This window comes from Lycium barbarum, chromosome 11 (assembly GCF_019175385.1).
Source record: "Lycium barbarum isolate Lr01 chromosome 11, ASM1917538v2, whole genome shotgun sequence".
Taxonomy (NCBI): domain Eukaryota; kingdom Viridiplantae; phylum Streptophyta; class Magnoliopsida; order Solanales; family Solanaceae; genus Lycium; species Lycium barbarum.
In genome coordinates, this window is record NC_083347.1 from 38,451,011 (window position 1) to 38,471,693 (window position 20,683).

At 35.2% G+C, this 20,683-nt stretch overlaps 1 protein-coding gene across 2 annotated transcripts; it reads left to right on the plus strand.

Moving 5' to 3' along the window:
* Positions 1-317: 317 nt before the first annotated feature.
* LOC132616917 (WD-40 repeat-containing protein MSI4-like) lies at positions 318-15,273 on the plus strand. Of its 2 annotated transcripts, none has more exons than XM_060331684.1 (15): positions 318-743; positions 4,640-4,703; positions 7,914-8,000; positions 8,091-8,153; positions 9,945-10,010; positions 10,130-10,204; positions 10,430-10,505; positions 10,826-11,012; positions 11,552-11,633; positions 12,114-12,187; positions 12,497-12,608; positions 12,703-12,777; positions 14,384-14,463; positions 14,711-14,810; positions 14,886-15,273. In XM_060331684.1, exons 1-15 carry the CDS (start codon positions 526-528, stop codon positions 14,991-14,993), a joined length of 1,467 nt encoding a protein of 488 aa, XP_060187667.1. In that variant the 5' UTR covers positions 318-525; the 3' UTR covers positions 14,994-15,273. The 2 variants fall into 2 exon arrangements, with proteins under 2 accessions (XP_060187667.1, XP_060187668.1); XM_060331685.1 differs by lacking the exon at positions 318-743 and adding an exon at positions 3,132-3,286.
* Positions 15,274-20,683: the final 5,410 nt, after the last annotated feature.

Here is a 20,683-nt window from a genome sequence, read left to right on the forward strand (position 1 = left end):
AATCTAGAATATTGCACTCAAGACTTTCTCCTCACCAATGATTCAACACATGTAGCTCGTAAACGAATTTAACTAGTTTATTTAAGCCTTTTCAATGTACCAAAAAGAAAAATTTACTCCGTATACTAATAATATTTTACGCAAATAAGTATTTGAAATTCAAATTTACTTAACTAATCAAATTTAAGTTTAGGCATACACGTTTTTCTATCAAACTACCATTTCAAATGAAATGTTATTTTATACCACCTGCTATGAATCCTAATAGGGACGAAATAGGTAACTACAATTAGTTAGTATACATGAGTTCATAATTGTTGTCTGTATTCGAAAAAATCAAATAGCTTTCCATAAATATAGATCCAAAGAAAGAGGCAGAGGATTCTGGTCATTTTCATTTTTCTATAAAAACCCTTTATATACGAGTCTAACAGTCTCAGTATAGTATAATTGGTAGGTCCATTTCTGTTCCAACAAGGGTTTTCTCCTAAGCGTTTAACTTTTCCCCCCAAAAAAATTTCTACCATGGAAACAACACCTTCTTCTCAACCCAAAAGGCGTGGCAGACCAAAGGGTTCTTCCACCAAATCCAAAGACGAAAAGGAATCCCACAGGATGAGAGGCAGTGTTGACAAAAGAGCTGCTTCTGTTGATGAGAAATATGTTCAGTGGAAATCACTCGTTCCAGTTCTCTATGACTGGTTCGCTAATCACAACCTCGTTTGGCCTTCCCTCTCTTGCAGGTATACATCTACATCTATATATTCTTTTTTTAAATGCATAAGTATTTAGTATATTGTATTTTTCTAGAACCTCTGTTATTCGTTTTGGTACTTTTGGAGTTCTAGGTATGTCTCTTTGATGTTGTTTTGCTAGGGTTTGCAATGATATGTTGTATATGATTTAAGAACCTTCGCTCTTTGGTTCATCTTGGCCCATGGCATTGCCTTGTTGTTTGTGGTACTCTTTTTCCTCTTTTATTTTATTTTATTTTATTTTTTATTGTGAATATATAATTATGTGGAATCTGATTCTAAGAGTGGGCCCGGTGTTATTAAAATGAAAAAAGCTGAAAACACTAGGTGATTCCTTCCCATTTGTCCTAGCTTTGATGGACAGAGTTAGCTGGTGCCTGGTGCTAGTGGGAGTTGGCGGGTATGCCTTAGAATCCCATGTATGAGGGTTATTTGCAAAGAAGCTTGCACATCGCCTTGTTATTTGTTGTAATGTTTGTGCTACTCTTTCCTTTTTTTCAACTGTGAAGATATAATTAATTTTGGTTTCTGGTCTGAATAGTGGGCCCAATGTCATCATTACTTCAGTTCTAGGATTTAACAACCTTCGCTCATTGGTTTATCTTGGCCCATGGCGTTCAACGCGAATGAGTAGAGGCGGATCTAGAATTTAAGTTTTATGGGTTCAACAAGTTTCTTAGCATTGAACCTATTGTATCTTTAAAGTTATGAGTTCATATTTACTATTTGTTACAATGTTCGTAAATTTTTACATATAAATTTATGGTCTGTGTCGAAAGTATTGGGTTCAGATGAGCCCGGTATCGGTATGCTGCATAAGCGTCTGTGTATGGAGGTTATTTATGAAGAAGCTCGCACATTGCCTTGTTGTTTGTGTTATAATGTTTGTGCTACTCTTTTTCCTTTTTTTTTCCAAATTTTTTTATTGTGAAGATGTAATTAATTTGGAGTCTGGTCTTAAGAGTGGGCCCAGTGTTATTAAAAGGAAAAAACATAAAGTTCATGGGACTAAGCGAGAAGTGAACTGCACATTTCGTTAAAATGAACTGCGCAACTTATGGAAAATTAAATGATAGCAAACATATATGAATTTGGTCTTATGATGATTAAATTTCAATTAGAATAACTAATTTTAAGTATTTTTGATAATCGAGAAACCACTATGGGGAAGTGTTGCACGAGTGGATGATGCTCCACTTAAGGCTTTTGTTTGCGGAGGGTTCAAATCCGTGAAGTGCATCTAACCCATATATCATGCGTTGCGCTTTTACCTCTACACCAAAGCCCTGGTGGCATAGCTAATTTCAAGTTTTCAACATCTAATATAAAACAATGCACGTACTTATCCAACAACTCCTTTTTGATGAGAATTGAGATTAAAGGAATCGGGAGTTTTACATTGGGATCATTTTGTGCCTCATTTTTTCGAGACGAACTTCTCAAAAGCACATGATTTTGCCTATGAAGTCCTAACCTCTCGTGTCACATTGCTCCATAGCTACAAAGTGATAGTCGTCAATAACACTTCCTAGGCCATTGTTGAACTGTCATGTGTAGTGGATAGAAGGTAGTTTTTCTTTTGTTTATTAAGTAAAATTTAAGAGAGTAGTAATATGGATCTTTGCAGAACTTGTCTGAGTGAAAAATTTATATGACATAGATCCTATGTTTGGTTTCCTTAATTCAATACAATACTGTAGTAACTGTTCATAATTATCCACGGCCAACATCTCCTTTTTTGCTGAGAAGTTTCTTAAATAGAATTATCTCTTAGTCATTGAAAGATAGATAGGCCTAATGTATACCTAAATACATGGTGCCACTCTTTGCTGAAGTGTTCACACTAGAGGTCGACTGTATGAATATAAATGAGGGATTTTCTTGGACTTGGGTCGAAAGATGGATTTTGTTTTCCGTGGCCCATGCTTCAAAATTTTGGACCACTTTGTTGGAACTATGTGTTGCTGCATATTGTTTTGCTAGTTTTTGCTTGCATTGCTAATCCTTTGGTCTGGGAGATATGCCAGCTAATTCAGTAGGTTGTTGTGCTGTTTCAGATTTCCTTGGCCTGATGATTTCACTGACTTGGCTTAAATATTGTTATTTGTTTTTTTTTTATGGCTAGATATTGTTATTTGTTACGATACAAATACTAGTTGGCGGGAGCAAATTTATAATTTCCACTTCCATAGAGTCAAAACAACCCAAAAAAAAAATAAAAAATTAAAGAAAAACAAATTGATCCTAAAATCCACCAGTAATGCAGTTGAAATCTCCGCCATCTCCCATTCCCATAAAAACAACAACCTTAACCTTTCTTTTCTCTTCCAAAACATCCATTTCTAGAGATTTTCATTAAACCTCTAGAAGACGCAGCGTGCTCTCTCTAGATTTGATCCATCTACGAACCAAAGAGTGAAGATGGGAGTAACCATGTACGGTGAAAAGTATGGGATGTGGAAGTCTAATATTAGTATGCTGTATGATTTGTTCGCTAATCATAGCAGTAAATGGCCTCTTCTTTCTTGCCGGTATTATGAATTTCTTTCTTCATTTGCAATATGCTATAGTTTTATTATGTTGAACCAAGTTGTATTGATGAAGATGAAAGTTCGTTTTATATTTTTGCTTTCTTAGGGATGTTGATCTCGTGAAACTGAATATTTATTTATGTTATTTGTATGACTAGTTGCTGGTGAACAATTAGAAATCACAGGTTTTGATGACGAAAGTTAAATCTGAGTATATGCCTAATGTTTAAACTTAAAACAATTATTGTTATAGAGCTTTATAAGTAAGTTTTGTAGTTTAGAAATGGAAAACTAATCTTTTAAACTTAATCCATAGGTAATAATTTGGTATATAATTTTGTGACATGCCTTTTGATTGTTCCCTTTCCTCCTTAAAATGAAAATCTTTGTGGGTGAATTTCGTAAGATCTGAATCCGAGGTAGCTGGTACCCGGTGGAATAGCCGAGGTGCACACAGAGTTGTTATAAAAAAGAATTTCTAACCTTTAAACCAAGATCTGAATTCCCAAAAGAAAAGAAAAAAGAGATCTGAATAATAACCATCTGGGTGATTGCTTTGTTAAGGAGGTATGATCTGAATGATAAGTAGGACACATGCTTATGAAGCAATCATATGGGTCATTTAGAAAGAGAGGAATAGGAGGGCATTTGAAGGGGTGGAGCTTAATCTTTGTAACAATGCAAAGTAGTGTTTTGTCTCTCTAGTTTATTTTTGGTGTACCTATGAGGTCCCAATTTGTATAGAGAATTGGAACTCTTTTGTTGAGAATCATATTTTGGTGTAGGTTCTCTTCTTTTGGTATATGGCTTGTATATGGGGGGTTTCCCAATTGTTAATAAAATTATTTACCTTATCAAAATAAAATAAAAAAAATATATCCGTACTTGCACATGGCGGTCAACTACTATGTATATGATAGAATATATGCATCTTGCACGTGGTCAAACACTATAGGTATATCCTTTCTGCTTGTGAGCTAGTTGGTTTAGTGGTTTATTGTTTTCTGGTCACGTTGTTTAAGCTCTGATCTTAAATTAAGTAATTGGGGTCATTTTGTATATGGTATGTGATTCTCTTTTGTGTGTGTGTGTGTTTGAGAGAGAGAGAGAGAGAGAGAGAGAGAGAGAGAGAGAGCGAGTGAGAGATGTGGATATTATTCCTATGTGATAGTTATCCATGGAACTCTGTGGCCTTGCATTTAGTATATGCTTAATGAAGTGGATAACAATCCTGTTTTTTAATTAACATTTGAAAATTGGTATCGAGCTGTCTCATTGTGATGTTGGTCTTATCAAGTTGTTTGGTCTATAAATTGATCAGGTATATTAATAGTTATATGTCTTTGCCAACAGGTGGGGTCCAATAATTGAGCAGGGTTCTCTGAAAAACCGCCAGCGACTCTACCTTTCTGAACAGGCAAGCTTGCATTGCACATGATTATTGTTTTTGGCCGATATTTTTCAGCATTCCTGTATATTTTACATTGATATCCCAAAAGATTTACCATATCACCAAGATTTGTGAAGTATACTCTTTCCTTAATGAAAAAAGGTAATCTTTGGGCAGGTGATCTATGTCTTGTTTCTTTTTTTGGGGCTTGAGAACACCAACATCCCTCCTTTAACAAAATCTCTTTTTTTTTTTTTTTTTTTTTTAATTAATAGAATTTTTTAGGTATAAAATACTCTTACAAATCTTGCCGCAACAATTTTCTTTTCTCCGTATTTTAGTTTTTTAACTTCCATTGTCAATCTTTGAATAATCTATTGTTGTCATACAGTGCCAAAGTCCATTTAAAGTTGAGTTGTCTAGTTGCCCCACTACCTCTACTTCTTTGCTTAATCATGTGTATTGTTAATTTGCTTTCTTCAATCATCTTTAAAAGTAGATTTATGCAATTCTCACTTTGTTCATAACAGGTTCTCTAACATTTGTTTTGTTGATGAAGAATGAAGATACATAGTTCTCTAACATAGGCAGAGGGTGCTATTAGAAAGCTTTTTATCCCTATCTGACCCTTAGTATGATGAGCCAAGTGTGAGATAGAGGTTGTGGATCCCATTCATAATAATCCCGTTTCGGCCATCTCATTGAAAACCTATGTTGATCCTCTTGATAATACCATAATTAAGTGCTATCTTCACATGGAGAGAAAGAAATGCTACAGTTTTTAAGAACAAAAAGGACAATGTAGTTAATCTAAAGTTCAAATGTTTTTTTTTTTTTTTGCCTACTTTTGGTGCAACTTGACCTCGGCAAATGTGTTAGAGCCGGAGGCTTTTGTTGACTTTCTTACTTCTTTACAAGCTTTTCAGATGTTCTCTTGTACAACTTTTGCTTAAAGCCCATCCTCTCCCTCATCAATAATATTCTTACAATTATCTATCATAAGAATAGCATTCCCTCCACCCCAATTTATGTGGCATCGTTTGACTTGACACAAAGTTTAAGAAAGGAAGACTTTTGAAATTTGTGGTCTAAAACAAACCTTGGACATTTGTGTGGCTATAAATCATTTCATTAAGGGTAAAAAGGGAATTTTAAAGTTAAATTGTTTCTAATTGTAAAAAGGCGACATTCTTTTTGGGACAGACTAAAAAGGAAAGGATGCCACATAAATTGGGACAGAGGGAGTAATAATAAATAAGTGCTATCCAGTGTTGTCAAAGGCGCACTTAAAGCCCTGAAGCGAGGCTCAAAACATGTTGAGCGCTTCGCCTCGCTTTATGTGCGCTTCAGTGTCGTCATGAAGGCTCTAAGACATACTTTTCCTTGCCATTGAGCCTCTCTTGAAGAGGTAACACTAGATGATTGATATTTCACTTTATCGTAATGTTTTTACAATTTCTTTGTCCATATATTTGTTATTCATGCTTACTATTATTAGTCTTGGACTAAACATCCATATATTGGTAATTTTGCACCGTTGCGCTTTTTTTCACTAAAGCCCACGCTTTATTTGCGCTTTTTGCTTTTGATAACACTAGTGCTATCTAATCCAGCCTTGAACTTCCACCATTTAAATAATTAATTAATACTTTTTGATACACATTCAAAGGGTATCTTCTGCCCAATATGTCATAGACAATTGATGTTGATTCAATGTGGAGGAGAATGGTGAAGTTTTAGAATATCTGGTGAACGCCTACCTGGATTCATACCTGTCCAGATTAATTCTACACTGTATAGGATATACTTAAGGATATTCTGCATTTAGTTACGGAATATTTAATTACCTTATTAGTATAGGGATGTATTAGCTACTGTACTATGCATTGCTTAAGATTCCTATATAAGGAGTACCTCTTGTACATTGAGAAGCTTTGCTATTTTTACATGGTATCAAAGTCTTTACCACCTTGATTGACTCAAATAGCTTCCGTTCCCATTAAGCAGTATTGGTTAGACCTAGACCTGATTACTGGATCTTCACTTTGTCCCTGGCTCCTGAGCCATGGTCCGGTCCAAGGGCTGGCTCCATTCTTATGGGGCAAGTGGAGCCAGTAATTTTTTAGAAGGGGATGGGATTGGTCCTAGCGCACGACCCTTATCAACTATAGCTGTCTGCTTTGGGTCGGTCTAGTTGGTCTTGTTGAGTTTCGTTTATTTTATCCTATATTAGTTATAACATGCAATAAAGTATTGACTGAGTTTATAGTATAAAGAATAAAATAATTACAAATACGAGAACATGAAATTAGATAAAGCAAGATTGATACTTCAAGCTAACTTTACTTTGTGATCATGTCACAGTTCTGTTGATTTTTCTTTTGAATTTGAGTACATTTTCGAGATCTAGTTCTCTGCTGTGGTGGTTTGACTGCTCAGCTTTTTAAAGGCTCTATTTCCCTTTCACTTTACATTTTCACCAATCTTGCAAAACAAATGATTACTTTTTACTCTGAAAAAGCAGTAAAGTAATAGCACATATCGGACCGAAATTCATCCCCTTTTTAAGAATATCAATATTGATTATTCAATTTGATGCTAATTGCTTGATTTGTGAACTGGTTATTTGTAAAAATTTATAGATTTTAGTAGTAATTAAGTTATTTGTATTTGAAGTGTCTTTTTCCAACAAGCAGCTATTTCTGTATTGTTGCTTGTGACCTTAAATTTAAAAATATAAGAACAAAGGGCTCAAATTTGAAGCTAGCATCCTGAAAATTACTTTCAACTTGAGGGGTTAGGAGGTGGATTTTGGCGCGCTGCAGGCCGGTTCCAGACCAGTCCTGAGCTGTTAGGACTTAGGAGTTTGGGATGTGAGGAACTGGTGCAAGTTCCCCAAGGGGCCGAGCCAGCTCCTGTCCGCTACAGTAGGGGCTGGGGCTGTTTAGAGGTCTCTCTTAGTGAGCTAGGCTTGGGTGGTTTCGTGGGCTGACCAGGCCCTCCTACCACACATGGCTAGAGTTCCTACCATTATTATTATTATCATTGTTATTGTTGATATTAGTATTATAAAATATTCTCATTTTTATAGCTTGCTTTCTGATAGGCAAATGTTGAAAAAAATGATAATTTATTGTTTCATTTGTGTGCACAGTAAATGATATGAGTTGTCCGATTCTATAATTAGGGTCATATCTTTTTACTTTTTTAATTTTATCTTTAAACTCGCCTTTCCAGACGGATAAGTCAGTGCCTAATACTTTGATCATCGCCAATTGTGATGTGGTTAAGCCCAGGGTTGCAGCAGAAAATCACATTGCAAATGTAAGTATGTTTCACATTTTAATACAGTTTTGTCTTGGTTATACTGCAAATCAATCATAATGACTCATTTTTTTAATGGCTTGGTTCTAGTTCAATGAAGAAGCACGCTCGCCATTTGTGAAGAAGTACAAAACCATAATACATCCGGGAGAGGTAAAAACTGCATGAACACTGGAAAAAAGTTATACTGAACTTGCACGTGTGTTCATAGACAAACTAAGTTAACTATTGGCTCAGTAGCTCTTGATACAATGTTGTATTAGGTTTCTTTGGTGTTGCATGCTGAATTGATAGTTCTCTCGCCAGAGAATTTTATATTAAGTGCACTTATCCTTGCTGTTTATCTTTCTCTCTCTGCTGCATAATGAGGAGTAGGAATAATACTATTGCCTACATTTTCTCTAAGAGCCTTTTTGGACACTTGGTAATCGGGTCTGGTGTAGTTACTTGTACAGTAATTACACAAAATAGTAAGTACATAGGCATGTTTGGTTGCCATAACGTAATTACATTGTAATTCCATGATTCATTGGTTGCACAAGCGTAATAACATAGATATATTTTATTTTAAAATAAAGTTAACAATAAAAATTAAATAAACTTATGTTAGACGAAGTAAATATACTTTAATGAGTGACAAATATATGTGCATATTAAATTTAATTGTTACTAGGTGTTAAAATATATATTTTAAAAAATTATACTTAATAATTATAATTGATTACTAATATCATAAAGAGTAAGCGATATATTCCCACTCATTTGGATATAATGAGGTTCGTCATTTTTCCAATTTTTTAATTAACAAATGATTGCACTAATAAATAGAAGAAAAAAAACTATTAGAATTTGAAATTGTTTTTGACAAGTATTCTGCATATATTTGAAAAATAGAAATATAAGAGAATTTGAAAAACCATCTGGTAATTACACCAGACCCCCTTGAGAATAGAATGTAATTGCTCCCTCTCAAGTACATCCAATTTCATGTTGACCAAGTAATTGCTTGGCCAAACAAACAATCTAAGACTGTAATTACACGCAATTACACCAAATCCAATTGCAAGGTGTCCTTCTGATAGGCTCTATAAGGGAGAACAAGGCGATTTTGCTTAATATATCAATGACTTCGCTGCTGGAAACCGAATGAATTTGCCACTTTCCTACCTATTTTTTTTCCCTGAATAGTATGCTCCAATATTCTAGAATTTTCTTTTAGAAGCCAATTTTTTTCTGGAATTATCTTTTAGAAGCCAAAATTTTACTTTCATTTTTGACAAGGAACTCAAATGCAGTGAATACAAGATAAAAGGTCTATACCACAGAATTAAAATGTAAACAGAAATAAATAATACTTGATGCTTGAGATGAGAGTATTGAATTGTTTTAGCTATGTGCTTATTGTTTCTTGTGCTTTTCTCTTGCAATATTATCCTTATATTTGATGCTATTCAGAATAGAAGAAAATATTTTTCGTTCCCTGTCAACATGTTTTTTGCATTGCTGATTTCCTACTGGATTTCTGATTCTTGGTTGTATCCGCATTGAGGGCATTTGCTCTTTTGGGTGTTAAGGTTTTTGTTCATGCCAATTTTCAATGCTATATCTTTCTGTGTATCATAGTAAAGTTGAGATTTAATTGCATTCATAGTTTTGTGCTTTATTTAGAGGAGTACTTGAATGAAGCAAACTCTGAATTTAAAAAAAAAAAAAAAAACCTAAAAAGTGATGTATATAGTGCTCTATTTTGCCTCGAATCTACATTGTTACTTTTGACATTCTATGAAAAAAAAACACTTCATGAACTTATTTGAGATTTATTCTCTAGCATAAAAAATTGTGCAGTTTGGAATAGTACCAGTATCAAAAATAAAATAAAATTGTGCAGTTTGGTTCTCCATTGAGGAATTTTGTTTTAACTTCTTTTTTTGTACCCTTCTCCAGGTTAACAGAATTAGAGAACTCCCACAGAACAAAAACATAGTGGCAACCCATACTGATGGTCCTGAAGTAAGTGGCCTCTTTTTGTAAGGTTTAGTGGAAGTTGTTGTAAAGTTACTGTGGCATGTTTCTATTTTAGGCATATCAATATTTTTTAATTGGTACAAGTTTGTTATTGATCTATCTAGGTTCTCATTTGGGACATCGAAGCTCAGCCTAACAAGCATGCTGTCGCTGGTGCTGCTGCTTCACGTCCGGATCTGGTCTGTGTACTTATTCTCTAAGACTTTTTGATTGATCTATATTTTAGGTTATTTTCATTATGTTCATCACTCATCTTACCTCTTTTGGTGGATTTCATACCTTTTTTGCTTGTGGAATGTGCTCTAATATTGGATCCCATCTCCTGTCAACTGGCACCAGCAATATGATTTGGCATCTTAAGCTATAGATCAACCTTTCTAAGTAAACGTGAAATGCCCTTTCAGGTATTGAGTGGGCATCAAGACAATGCAGAATTTGCTCTGGCCCTGAGCCCCATGGAGCCCTTTGTCCTCTCTGGAGGTTTGAAGTTCTCTTTTTTAGATGTCTAGTTCTCAAAATATTTTTTCATCTAGATATATTTTAGAATCAGGTACTTGCGTTGCCCATCTTGCATACCAAATTAAACTTATCTGATCAGATTCAGTTTGGGATATGTAAGGTTCATAAAACTATTTCTGCTAGTAGTCCCAATTATTGAGAATCATATTATAAACTTCGATTCTTTTGGTCTAATGTTGCATTCCCTAAGATGTTGTCTGGAACCTGATATCATAATTCGGTGGTTGGAAAGTGATTTAGCCACTTCTAGTATCTCCTCATTTGAGGTAATTTTCTTTCAGGAAAGGACAAAACTGTGGTCTTGTGGAGCATTCAAGACCACATTTCAACATTGGCAGCAGACGAACCCAAGTCTGCAGGATCAGCTGGCTCCATAATTAAGTCCGCTGATAATCCTTCAATTGGACCACGTGGTATCTTCCTGGGCCATGATGATACTGTAGAAGATGTTCAGTTTTGCCCTTCAAGGTAATGTCGACTTGAATGCCGTAATTGCTTTGCTGGATCCCAAGGTTTATAAATTACGCTTTCAGGTTAATAGAGTTTCTGCTGGTAAAGTGTTCTTAATTCCTTTTGTTCTTCTTTAGTAACATCCACTTCTACTGAGTTATCATCTAGGGAGAGAAATATAAAGAAAGTGTCCCGATGCCCTGAGCTCCACCTGTTGCTTCCCATTTGCTTCGTCATCATGTTCTTCCTACATCCTCCTTGGTCCCCTTTGGATTTTATGTAGTTTAAGAAAGTGAAGCAATTAAGTTCGCATTGATCAATTGTGCCTTGATATTTAAATTTGATGTTTTCGTGGAACATTCTGGAATTACTGACAAGGAACAAAAAACAAGCTAAGATTCTGCAATTAATGTACTTCAACATTTTGCTCTTGACACAGCTTCTGTGACATCCTAAGCAGAAAGGGTGAATAAGTAAGGAAGTGCGGGATTAACATGTTTAGAAGTATCTGATCAGTCTACTTCTGAAACTGACATTTTATTTTGACATTCATGAAGTTCACAGGAATTTTGTAGTGTTGGTGATGATTCATGCCTCATACTATGGGATGCTCGAGTTGGTAACAATCCTGTTGTAAAGGTCTGGTGATTACTTTCTTGATTGTTTAATGGCAAACGTATTCTATGAATGAGATTGTTAATAATATAGGAATAGGTAGCATAGCATATGTCAAAACTGCCAATGTGCAACTCGTCTTTCTGGATATATATGAATGCAATTCTAATGGTCAAATGATGATTCTTGACATATGTTAAAACATAGGCCAATTATCTTCATACCAGAATATACACCTTTTGAGCCTTGACCGTATTCAGCTTTTCCTAGATATTCATGTGCTAGCTTATCTTGAATGCATTTCTAATGGTCAAATGATGATTCATGAACATATGTTAAAACATAGGCCAATTATCTTAATACCAAAATATATATTATTGCTATCATATAGCCGTTTCTATTAAAATGTTTTGAGATTTTCTTGATCGTCAAATTTCAGTCAATAATCCTTCACAAGTAATATCTAAAACCTAATGAGGATACTGGTCTTTGCTGCTTTTACAGGTTGAGAAAGCGCATGATGCTGATCTTCATTGCGTCGACTGGAATCCTCATAATGACAATCTTATCATAACCGGGTATGATGTTAGATAGTACTTGTATTATATAAATTATGAGTCTGTGCTTACCCAAAAAGAAAATTAAATGGAAGACTGAGTAGTCATGTAAGTGCCTTTTGTGGGGCGTATTGCTGCAAGTGTACTTTTCTTTTTCTTGTGAACGACAAACTTCCCATTAATGGTATGTTAGATCATAAATTTGTATAGTATCACTCATCAGCGGTCATCAAGATAGTGCCTATTATGGTGCGCATGACTGCTTGGGCGCTTTTCTTTAATGTAGTTTATCTAAGTGGCAGATTTCATACTTAGCATGGTGTCACTCAGGTCCGCTGATAATTCGGTTCGCTTGTTTGACCGGCGAAATTTAACTTCGGATGGGGTTGGATCACCGGTACATATGTTTGAACATCACACAGCCGCAGTTCTCTGTGTTCAGGTGTTTCATTTGCCGTGCTTTGTTCATCAGTGAGATTGTGTTTACTGATATCTCTGCGTTAGATCGCTGTTAACTGATGACTTTTCCTTTACAGTGGTGTCCGGATAGGTCTTCTGTGTTTGGGAGCTCTGCAGAGGATGGTCTGTTAAATATTTGGGACTATGAGAAGGTAGAGATGCTCCTCTCCTTGGCACTTCCGCAGACTTCGCATCTTCCTCCCTTTATCCCTTCTCTCTTAGTGTGTTATTCCTCCAGTTCCAAGTATTGCAACTCTTCCGGGAGTCCAGCTTCTTAAAAAAGGTTTTTTACTTGTAAATGCTGCTGTGTGATCGTTGTCTTCTGTGACAATGTTGGTCTTCGGATAGCGAAGGGTTCAACTGCAAAAAAATTAAATGATAACTGTAATTTGTGAAGTGATCTTACATTCTGCAAATGCAAAAGGGATGGAGAGTTGAGACATTTTAAAATGTTAGATGGCTTCTCTAATTCCAACTAATACCTTTTACAGAAAAGGAAGCAAAGTGAAAGCTGCTCATGATATGCTATAAATATATTTACAGAGGGATCATCAGTTTTCAAATTTAATATCTTGTTGGGCCTTTGATGCTTTATTGTATTAAGGCAAATAGGCAATGATTCTTTATAGTCTAATGTTCTAAAAATGTTCCAAGTTTGAAAAATTCCTTCTTGACTGGTGGACTCCAGTGTTGTACTATGGATTACTTATTTATTTACTAGTAGTGGGAGTGTGGATGTGTAAAATGTAATCTGTTAACTTTTGAGTGGATGTATCATGTAACCATAGGAAAGTATTCTGTTTAAAGGCGGACATTCAAATAAAGCAGCGCATTAATGAATGGAGATGGGCAAGTTCTACAAAGTGGTGGTTAGACCGACTATGCTGTATGGGGCGGAGTGTTGGCCAGTTAAGATCTCTCACGTTCAAAAGATGAAAGTTGCCGAGATGAGAATGTTGAGATGGATGTGTGGCCACACCAGGAGTGAGGATTAGGAATGAGGATATTCGGGATAAGGTGGGGGTGGCCTCGGTGGAAGACAAGATGCGAGAAGCGAGATTGAGTGGTTTGGGCATGTGAAGAGGAGAGATACAGATGCCCCAGTGCGGAGGTGTGAGAGGTTGGCCATGGATGGTTTCAGACGAGGTAGGGGTAGGCCGAAGAAGTATTGGGGAGAGGTAATTAGACACGACATGGCGCAATTACAGCTTACTGAGGACATGACCTTAGATAGGAGGGCTTGGAGGACCCAAATTAGGGTAGAAGGCTAGTAGATAGTCTCGTTATCCGTTCTTATTAGTAGTCGCATTATTGCAATATAATTTCTTGTGCTCCGATTTCTGCTATTATCTGTTATTATGTGTTATTTCCTATGCTTTGGTTATCCTGTGCATCTGCTCTGATTTCTGCTATTATCGGTTATTTTCTGTGCTCTGATTATCCTGTATTATCTGTGTCGCTTGCATTATTTCATTTCCATATCGCTTTAAATCTCTTATCCGAATCTCTTAACCTTATCTAACCGTATCTGACTTCTTTTTATGCTTTTATTGAGCCGGGGGTCTTTCGGAAACAGCCGTCCTACCTTGGTAGGAGTCAGGTCTGCGTACACTCTACCCTCCCCAGACCCTACGATGTGGGATTTCACTGGGATGTTGTTGTTGTTGTTGTTGTTGTATTAATGAATGGAGATGTTCTAGATTCATGAATTTATAACCAAGTAGTTCTCCTTATAGTTTTAGTTAATTTTCTCGACAGGTTGGTGAAACAAAAGATACTGAAGCTAAATCTGAAGATGATCCTCCTCCAGGCTTATTTTTTCAGCATGCTGGCCACAGGTTAGAACCTTTATGTTTCATTTTCCCTGTTGGACTTCAAACAAAACAGACTATAAATGGACTATGTAATCTGCATATTTGTTTTATATTCTAATTTATTTTCTTTCTTCTGAGGAGGGGGAGAATGATAGTTTTTCTCAGTTTGATGGCACTTAGTTTTGTGTCATGATCTTAATGATGATACCATATAGATGGTGGAGACAAATGAAGCAATGAGGAGTAACTGATTTTTGTGGATTTGACCCAGGGATAAAATTGTGGACTTTCACTGGAATGCATTGGATCCATGGACTATTGTTAGTGTGTCTGATGACTTGGAGACCAACAGTGGAGGCGGCACACTACAGGTTCATAATCATTTCTGTTGCTGCCATTTCCAGTATGATTTAATTTGCCTCTAATTGTTAAATTGGATCCTACAGATATGGCGCATGACTGATTTGTTGTACCGGCCGGAGAAGGAAGTCTTGGCTGAGATGCAACAGTTCAAGGACCATGTGAGCAAGTGTGCTCCAAAGTCCAAAGCCTGAGTCATTTTAGTGTAATGGTGCTCTCGGAAGAAATATAATAGTAGGCACTAGAGTACACCATATATGAGTGTAACAGTATCTGTAATAGTTAGTTGGAACGGATTTAGCAAGGACTATTGATATTTGCATGTAGGAGATATGCTTGAAAGTGGTTATTGTATGCTAGTAGACGTTAAGCGGTAGGTAACCAGACTGTCTAGCATGATGTATTGATGCTGTATGTACTGGATTTGTGGCGTTTTGCTACTTGGTTGTTTGCTTTCTTGTTTGGCATGCGAAATCCGGATGTGTTCTGTTTTGGACTGGAAGGGTGGTGGGTAGTGGGGGTGGGGGCAGGTTATGTGGTTGGGGTAGGGGTGGGTGGGAATGAAGATGAGGTGAGTTCAAGGGTAGGGAGGAAACACATTGAATCAATGTGGAATTTCACTTGTGGAACTTGTTTTCTTGAAGAAATTAATTTTTGAAAATTTTGACTAACTGAAATATTTTCCTCTATAGCGAACACACCTTGAGGGAGGAGAGAATGAAAGGGGTACAAAGGGAAGAAAGTGGTCTACTTGTGGTTTATTAGCCAAAACATGGCTAGCCAATTTTTTTAAGTTCATCATCACTTATTTCGAAATAATGCTGCTGGATATTTTTTTGAGTGATTTGAACAAGTAGGATCATTATGTTCCGTTTATTTGACAGCTTTTTAGGAATTTGTGTGGAAGTAGACTTGGGCAGAATTTTGGTATACTATTGTCGGATTTAAAAAACTTAATACAAGTTATATCGGATAAGATTCACGAGTTTTGCCGAATAGCAAAACTTGCCTTGCTAACAAATTAGGATAACACTGTAAAATTCCGGTAGAAATTGTTCACAAAACTTGTTTTTGTTGTTCAATTTTTCACAAGTTTTATCATGTTTCCAAAAATACCCTTAAACTATTGAAAAAGGCTCATAAATACCCTCCTTCCATCTTTTGGTCTAAAAATACCCTTCCATCCACCTTTTAGGTCTAAATATACCCTTAAGGTTTGTTTTTGGCTCAAATATACCCTTTAAACTAACAGAATATGTTTTTTTTGTTTTTTTTTATCGGAAAAGGTCCAAAAATACCCTTAATCTATTGAAAAAGGCTCATAAATACCCTCCTTTCACCTTTTGGTCTAAAAAAATATGAACGAAATAAGTTTTTTTTTTTGGGTTTTTTTTGCATTTCATGAATAAAAAAACGAAATAGGAAATTATAATTTTTTTTTTGCATTTCGTGTATTAAAAAACAAAATAGGAAATTATATTTTTTTTTTTTGCATTTCGTGTATTAAAAAAAATAGGATAAAAAAAAATTCGTTCATATAAAAACGAAATTGGAATATATATATATATTTTTTTTTTTTTTTATTTCGTTGGTATATATATTTTCCAAGTTCGTTTTTATATGAACGAAATTAATTTTTTTTATCCTATTCGTTTTTTAATACACGAAATGAAAAAAAAAATTATAATTTCCTATTTTGTTTTTTAATACACGAAATGTAAAAAAAAAATTATAATTTCCTATTTCATTTTTTTATTCATGAAATGCAAAAAAAACCCAAAAAAAAAAAAACATATTTCGTTCATATTTTTTTAGACCAAAAGGTGGAAGGAGGGTATTTATGAGCCTTTTTCAATAGATTAAGGGTATTTTTGGACCTTTTCCGAAAAAAAAAACAAAAAAACATATTCTGTTAGTTTAAAGGGTATATTTGAGCCAAAAACAAACCTTAAGGGTATTTTTAGACCTAAAAGGTGGATGGAAGGGTATTTTTAGACCAAAAGATGGAAGGAGGGTATTTATGAGCCTTTTTCAATAGTTTAAGGATATTTTTGGACCTTTTCCGTTACTTAAATTATTCACAAATTTTATTGAATTAAAAAAACTTGTGCCGTTCAATTGGCATTTCTTGATAGTATAAACAAGGATTTGCAGTGGATAGGACTGCTTATCCAGTTGCTGAAGAAGTTTTTAATGTTTTTGGGCCACCTTCCTTGCACATCAAATCTTGATATCCAAAAAAGCACAATTGCTTTATCTTAGCCTATTTAATTGGGTGAGCAAGCTCATATAAGCATACCACAACTATTCTAACTATATTAAGAAAAAAATTAACTTTGCACTTCTCATTTTACCCAAGTTTCTATAGTAATACAAATGTTACAACATATGTTTAAAACCAAAAAAAAAAAAAATTCATTTCATTCTTAATCTTTGTATCAAATCAAAGTATGTCATATATGTCACAGAAACAAAAACAAAATGTTCATATATATGAACTTTTGAATCCTTTAACGCAAGAGAAGTTTTCATTAATTAGAAATTACTTAGATTTTAAATTCAATTTCTTAATTGTTTATTAAAATTCTTGACTCCATCACCAACGTAGGCTGATATAGTTCTGCTATAGATGCTCATAGGTTGTTTGCTGGTTATTCCTCAGCACACTTTATAAAATGTTCAGAGGCCTAAGACCGGAATATAACATCCCTTACCATTTGCTAATTAATGTTTGGATGGGAAGCTACCATCTTAATTGAGGCAATTTGATAGTACCCCTTCAAATAAAAAAGAGTGTCCACTTAGCCTTTTTTTCTTGAGTAAAAAACAGTGTTCACTTATCAAATAAAAAAGAATTAACCTTATTTTTTCAGATTTACCCCTATTAAATGTTATTGATCAAATCTCAATAATTATTTAATTAAGGATAGTTTAGTTCAATTACCTCTTTTTATCTAGAAATTAATGTTTTCTGAAGGGACATGCAAATGGCTAAGTGGACACTCTTTTTTATCAGGAAGGAATATTTCTTATCAGACAGTTGTCCATTCCTTCATGTCATTAAATCACCTATAAAGCTGCATTAATTATTGAACCAACTAGTCCAATAACAATTATGGAATTAAAGTATCACATAGAGGTAGAGGTAGAAATGTCACTAAGGTCTCATTTGTTTTCATTAAAGATTTAATATTAAGATATCTGAATATGAATGATTAAGATGTTGTCTCTTGATATGAATATTGAATGATTAAAACTGTTAGTTTTTCAACATCTGAATATGCATAATGTATTTATTTAAACATAATAAATATACAATTTATATAAATAAGTAACTAAATATTAGAAAATAAATGCAAATATTAAAATATTATTTGATTAAAAAGTGAAACATTTATGTTCGCTGATAATGGTGATGCTTTGTAGTGATGGTGGGTGGTGGATGGGTTAGCTGTGTTGTGGTGGGTGGGTTTTTGGGTGTGGGGTGGGAGGGGGTAGTGGGGGTTAGGGTGGTGGTGGTGAGTGGGGGGCGGGGGTTGGGGTGGGTGATGGGAGTGGGGTGGAGCCAATATTAAAAACTATTCATACAAAATACCTCTTAATGATATCAAAACTTTGCTGAAGATCTTAATGATTAAAACTTATTCAGATCAAATATGTGCTTAGATATTAATCTAAACAAATGTAATTAATGGCCTAAATTCTAAACCATTCAGATTCAGACCTCCATTAATGTCACGACCCAAATCGCGGTTATGATGGCACTCACACTAACCCCCTGGTGGGCGAACCATCCCTTTAATCAACACTTAAACAATTTAAGAATCAAGCATAAATAACACAAGCAAACATTAATAAGTCTTAAACCATATCATAAATACTTAAAGTGCGGAACTAAGTCTATTACATCTTTTCCCATGGATTTGAAGTCACCAATACAAGAACAACAAATCCAAACAAGTCTAGGAATTTAACAATAGTCTGAACATAAGGAAATATTGTCTAAAGATAGAATAATATACAATGCTAAGAGATAAGATCCAGGGCTGCAGGCTGATAGGTGGCTCACCCTCAGATCTCAAGCAAGAAGCCTCGGGGATAGACTCGAGGTCTCGATGACGATGTCTTAAACTCTGCACTCAGAAAAGGTGCAGCAAGAGTAGTATCAGTACACACTTGTACTGGTAAGCATCATAGGTCGGCTAAGATTAGTTAACGCATATGAAATAAAGAAATCAACAAGTAGAACAAATAAGACAATCAACAATAATCAATAGGCACAGTATGTCCCAAATAATCCAGCCATAGCCTAGGTTAAGATTCTAACCCACAAGTCTGCCAAGTTTCTAAGGAATCCTCATCCACAGGCAACAACATAAGTACAACACCAACAAGAATCCGATCAGGTAGTGTATCATACGATAATAAGAAGTGCAATGCAAATGAGATGCAATGCAATGGCTAATATCTCGAACATGTACACACATGCTATAAGCATTTGTCCCTTCAATAGTCATGGCCCATGGGGGACCTGCAGCGTCTATGTACTAGCCACTCCAAAACAGACTTTGGACGTGACTCTGCCACTATATCCGGTACAGACCTTGGACAATAATCATGTTACTTTCATCTTTCTCTTCTTTCCATTTCGGATCCGTTTCCATAACTCTTTCATCATGTATGAATGTAAGAATAAGAAATCACATGTAATCAATGCCAATAAATATGATAAGGATTTCACAAGCACCATAATGCTGATTCAACCCTTGCACGAATTATCAAAACGTATCAGATACTCAATCCCAATCACAACAATAGAACTAGTACAACCCACATAACCTCAACCACGTCATCAAGTACAACACATGTCAATAATTGCATAAAGTACAATGACAAGCCCAAATAATCAAAAGTCATATCTATCTAGTGGATTTAACACCACAATTATGCCCGGAGTCTTATCATGCTTTCCCCGTCAATAACTACATAACACATGTGATTCACTAATCAAAGTCTAAGAAAGGCAAGCCATAACCTACCTTAAAGCCGAACACGAGCCTTGAACTCCTCAAACCTAGGCCTTCCCCTTCCGAATTGCTTTCGAATGCTCAAAGTTTAATAATTAAATAATCTAGTTAGACTAAAAATCTAATGACATACATATTGCTATGCTTTCGGAAAAACCCCAAAATAGCCTTAAAAAGTGACCCTGAGCCTACAAGGGTAAAATAGGGAACTACAAGTTGCAAAAGGTCTACCCTAAGCTAAATAAGTTCACCTAAAAATCATCAACGCCAACTAGTCCCCAATTAGCATCGATTTAATCATTAATAGAAAAGCCCTAATTTTTCATAATCCAAACCCTAGAAATTAAGAAGAGATTCAACTTAGCAACTAAATTCCTTAAATATTAGAAGCTTAGAATTTAAGAAATCTTCATACAAAACTCATGGAATTATACCAAAAATCATAAAGAAACTATTTAGGGTTCCTACCTTGCGAGCTACCAAACTGCTCTACCCCTTGCCGAAGATAAGAACTGAAAACTAATAGATAAACAAGGACTAAATGCGCCCCGCCACCCTATCTGTACAAATAAAAGATAAAAAGAAAAGCCATTTTCGACAAAAGACCCACACCTAAATTCCATAGCTTTTGGTTCGCTATCCCGATCAAGACCCTATGAAGCTTCATTGTTCCCTGGGATTGGCTTTGGGCCTTTCCTGCGCAGCTTACCCATCTTCCCTAACTTACAAGATGAAAACTAGCATTATTTCAATCCTAATTTATAAGTAAATCACAAGGGAGTGCAAAGGAACTTACCCAAGATGCAATCACCCAAAAGCTCTCCAATTTCGCCCACAACACTTTCTAAATAAGATTT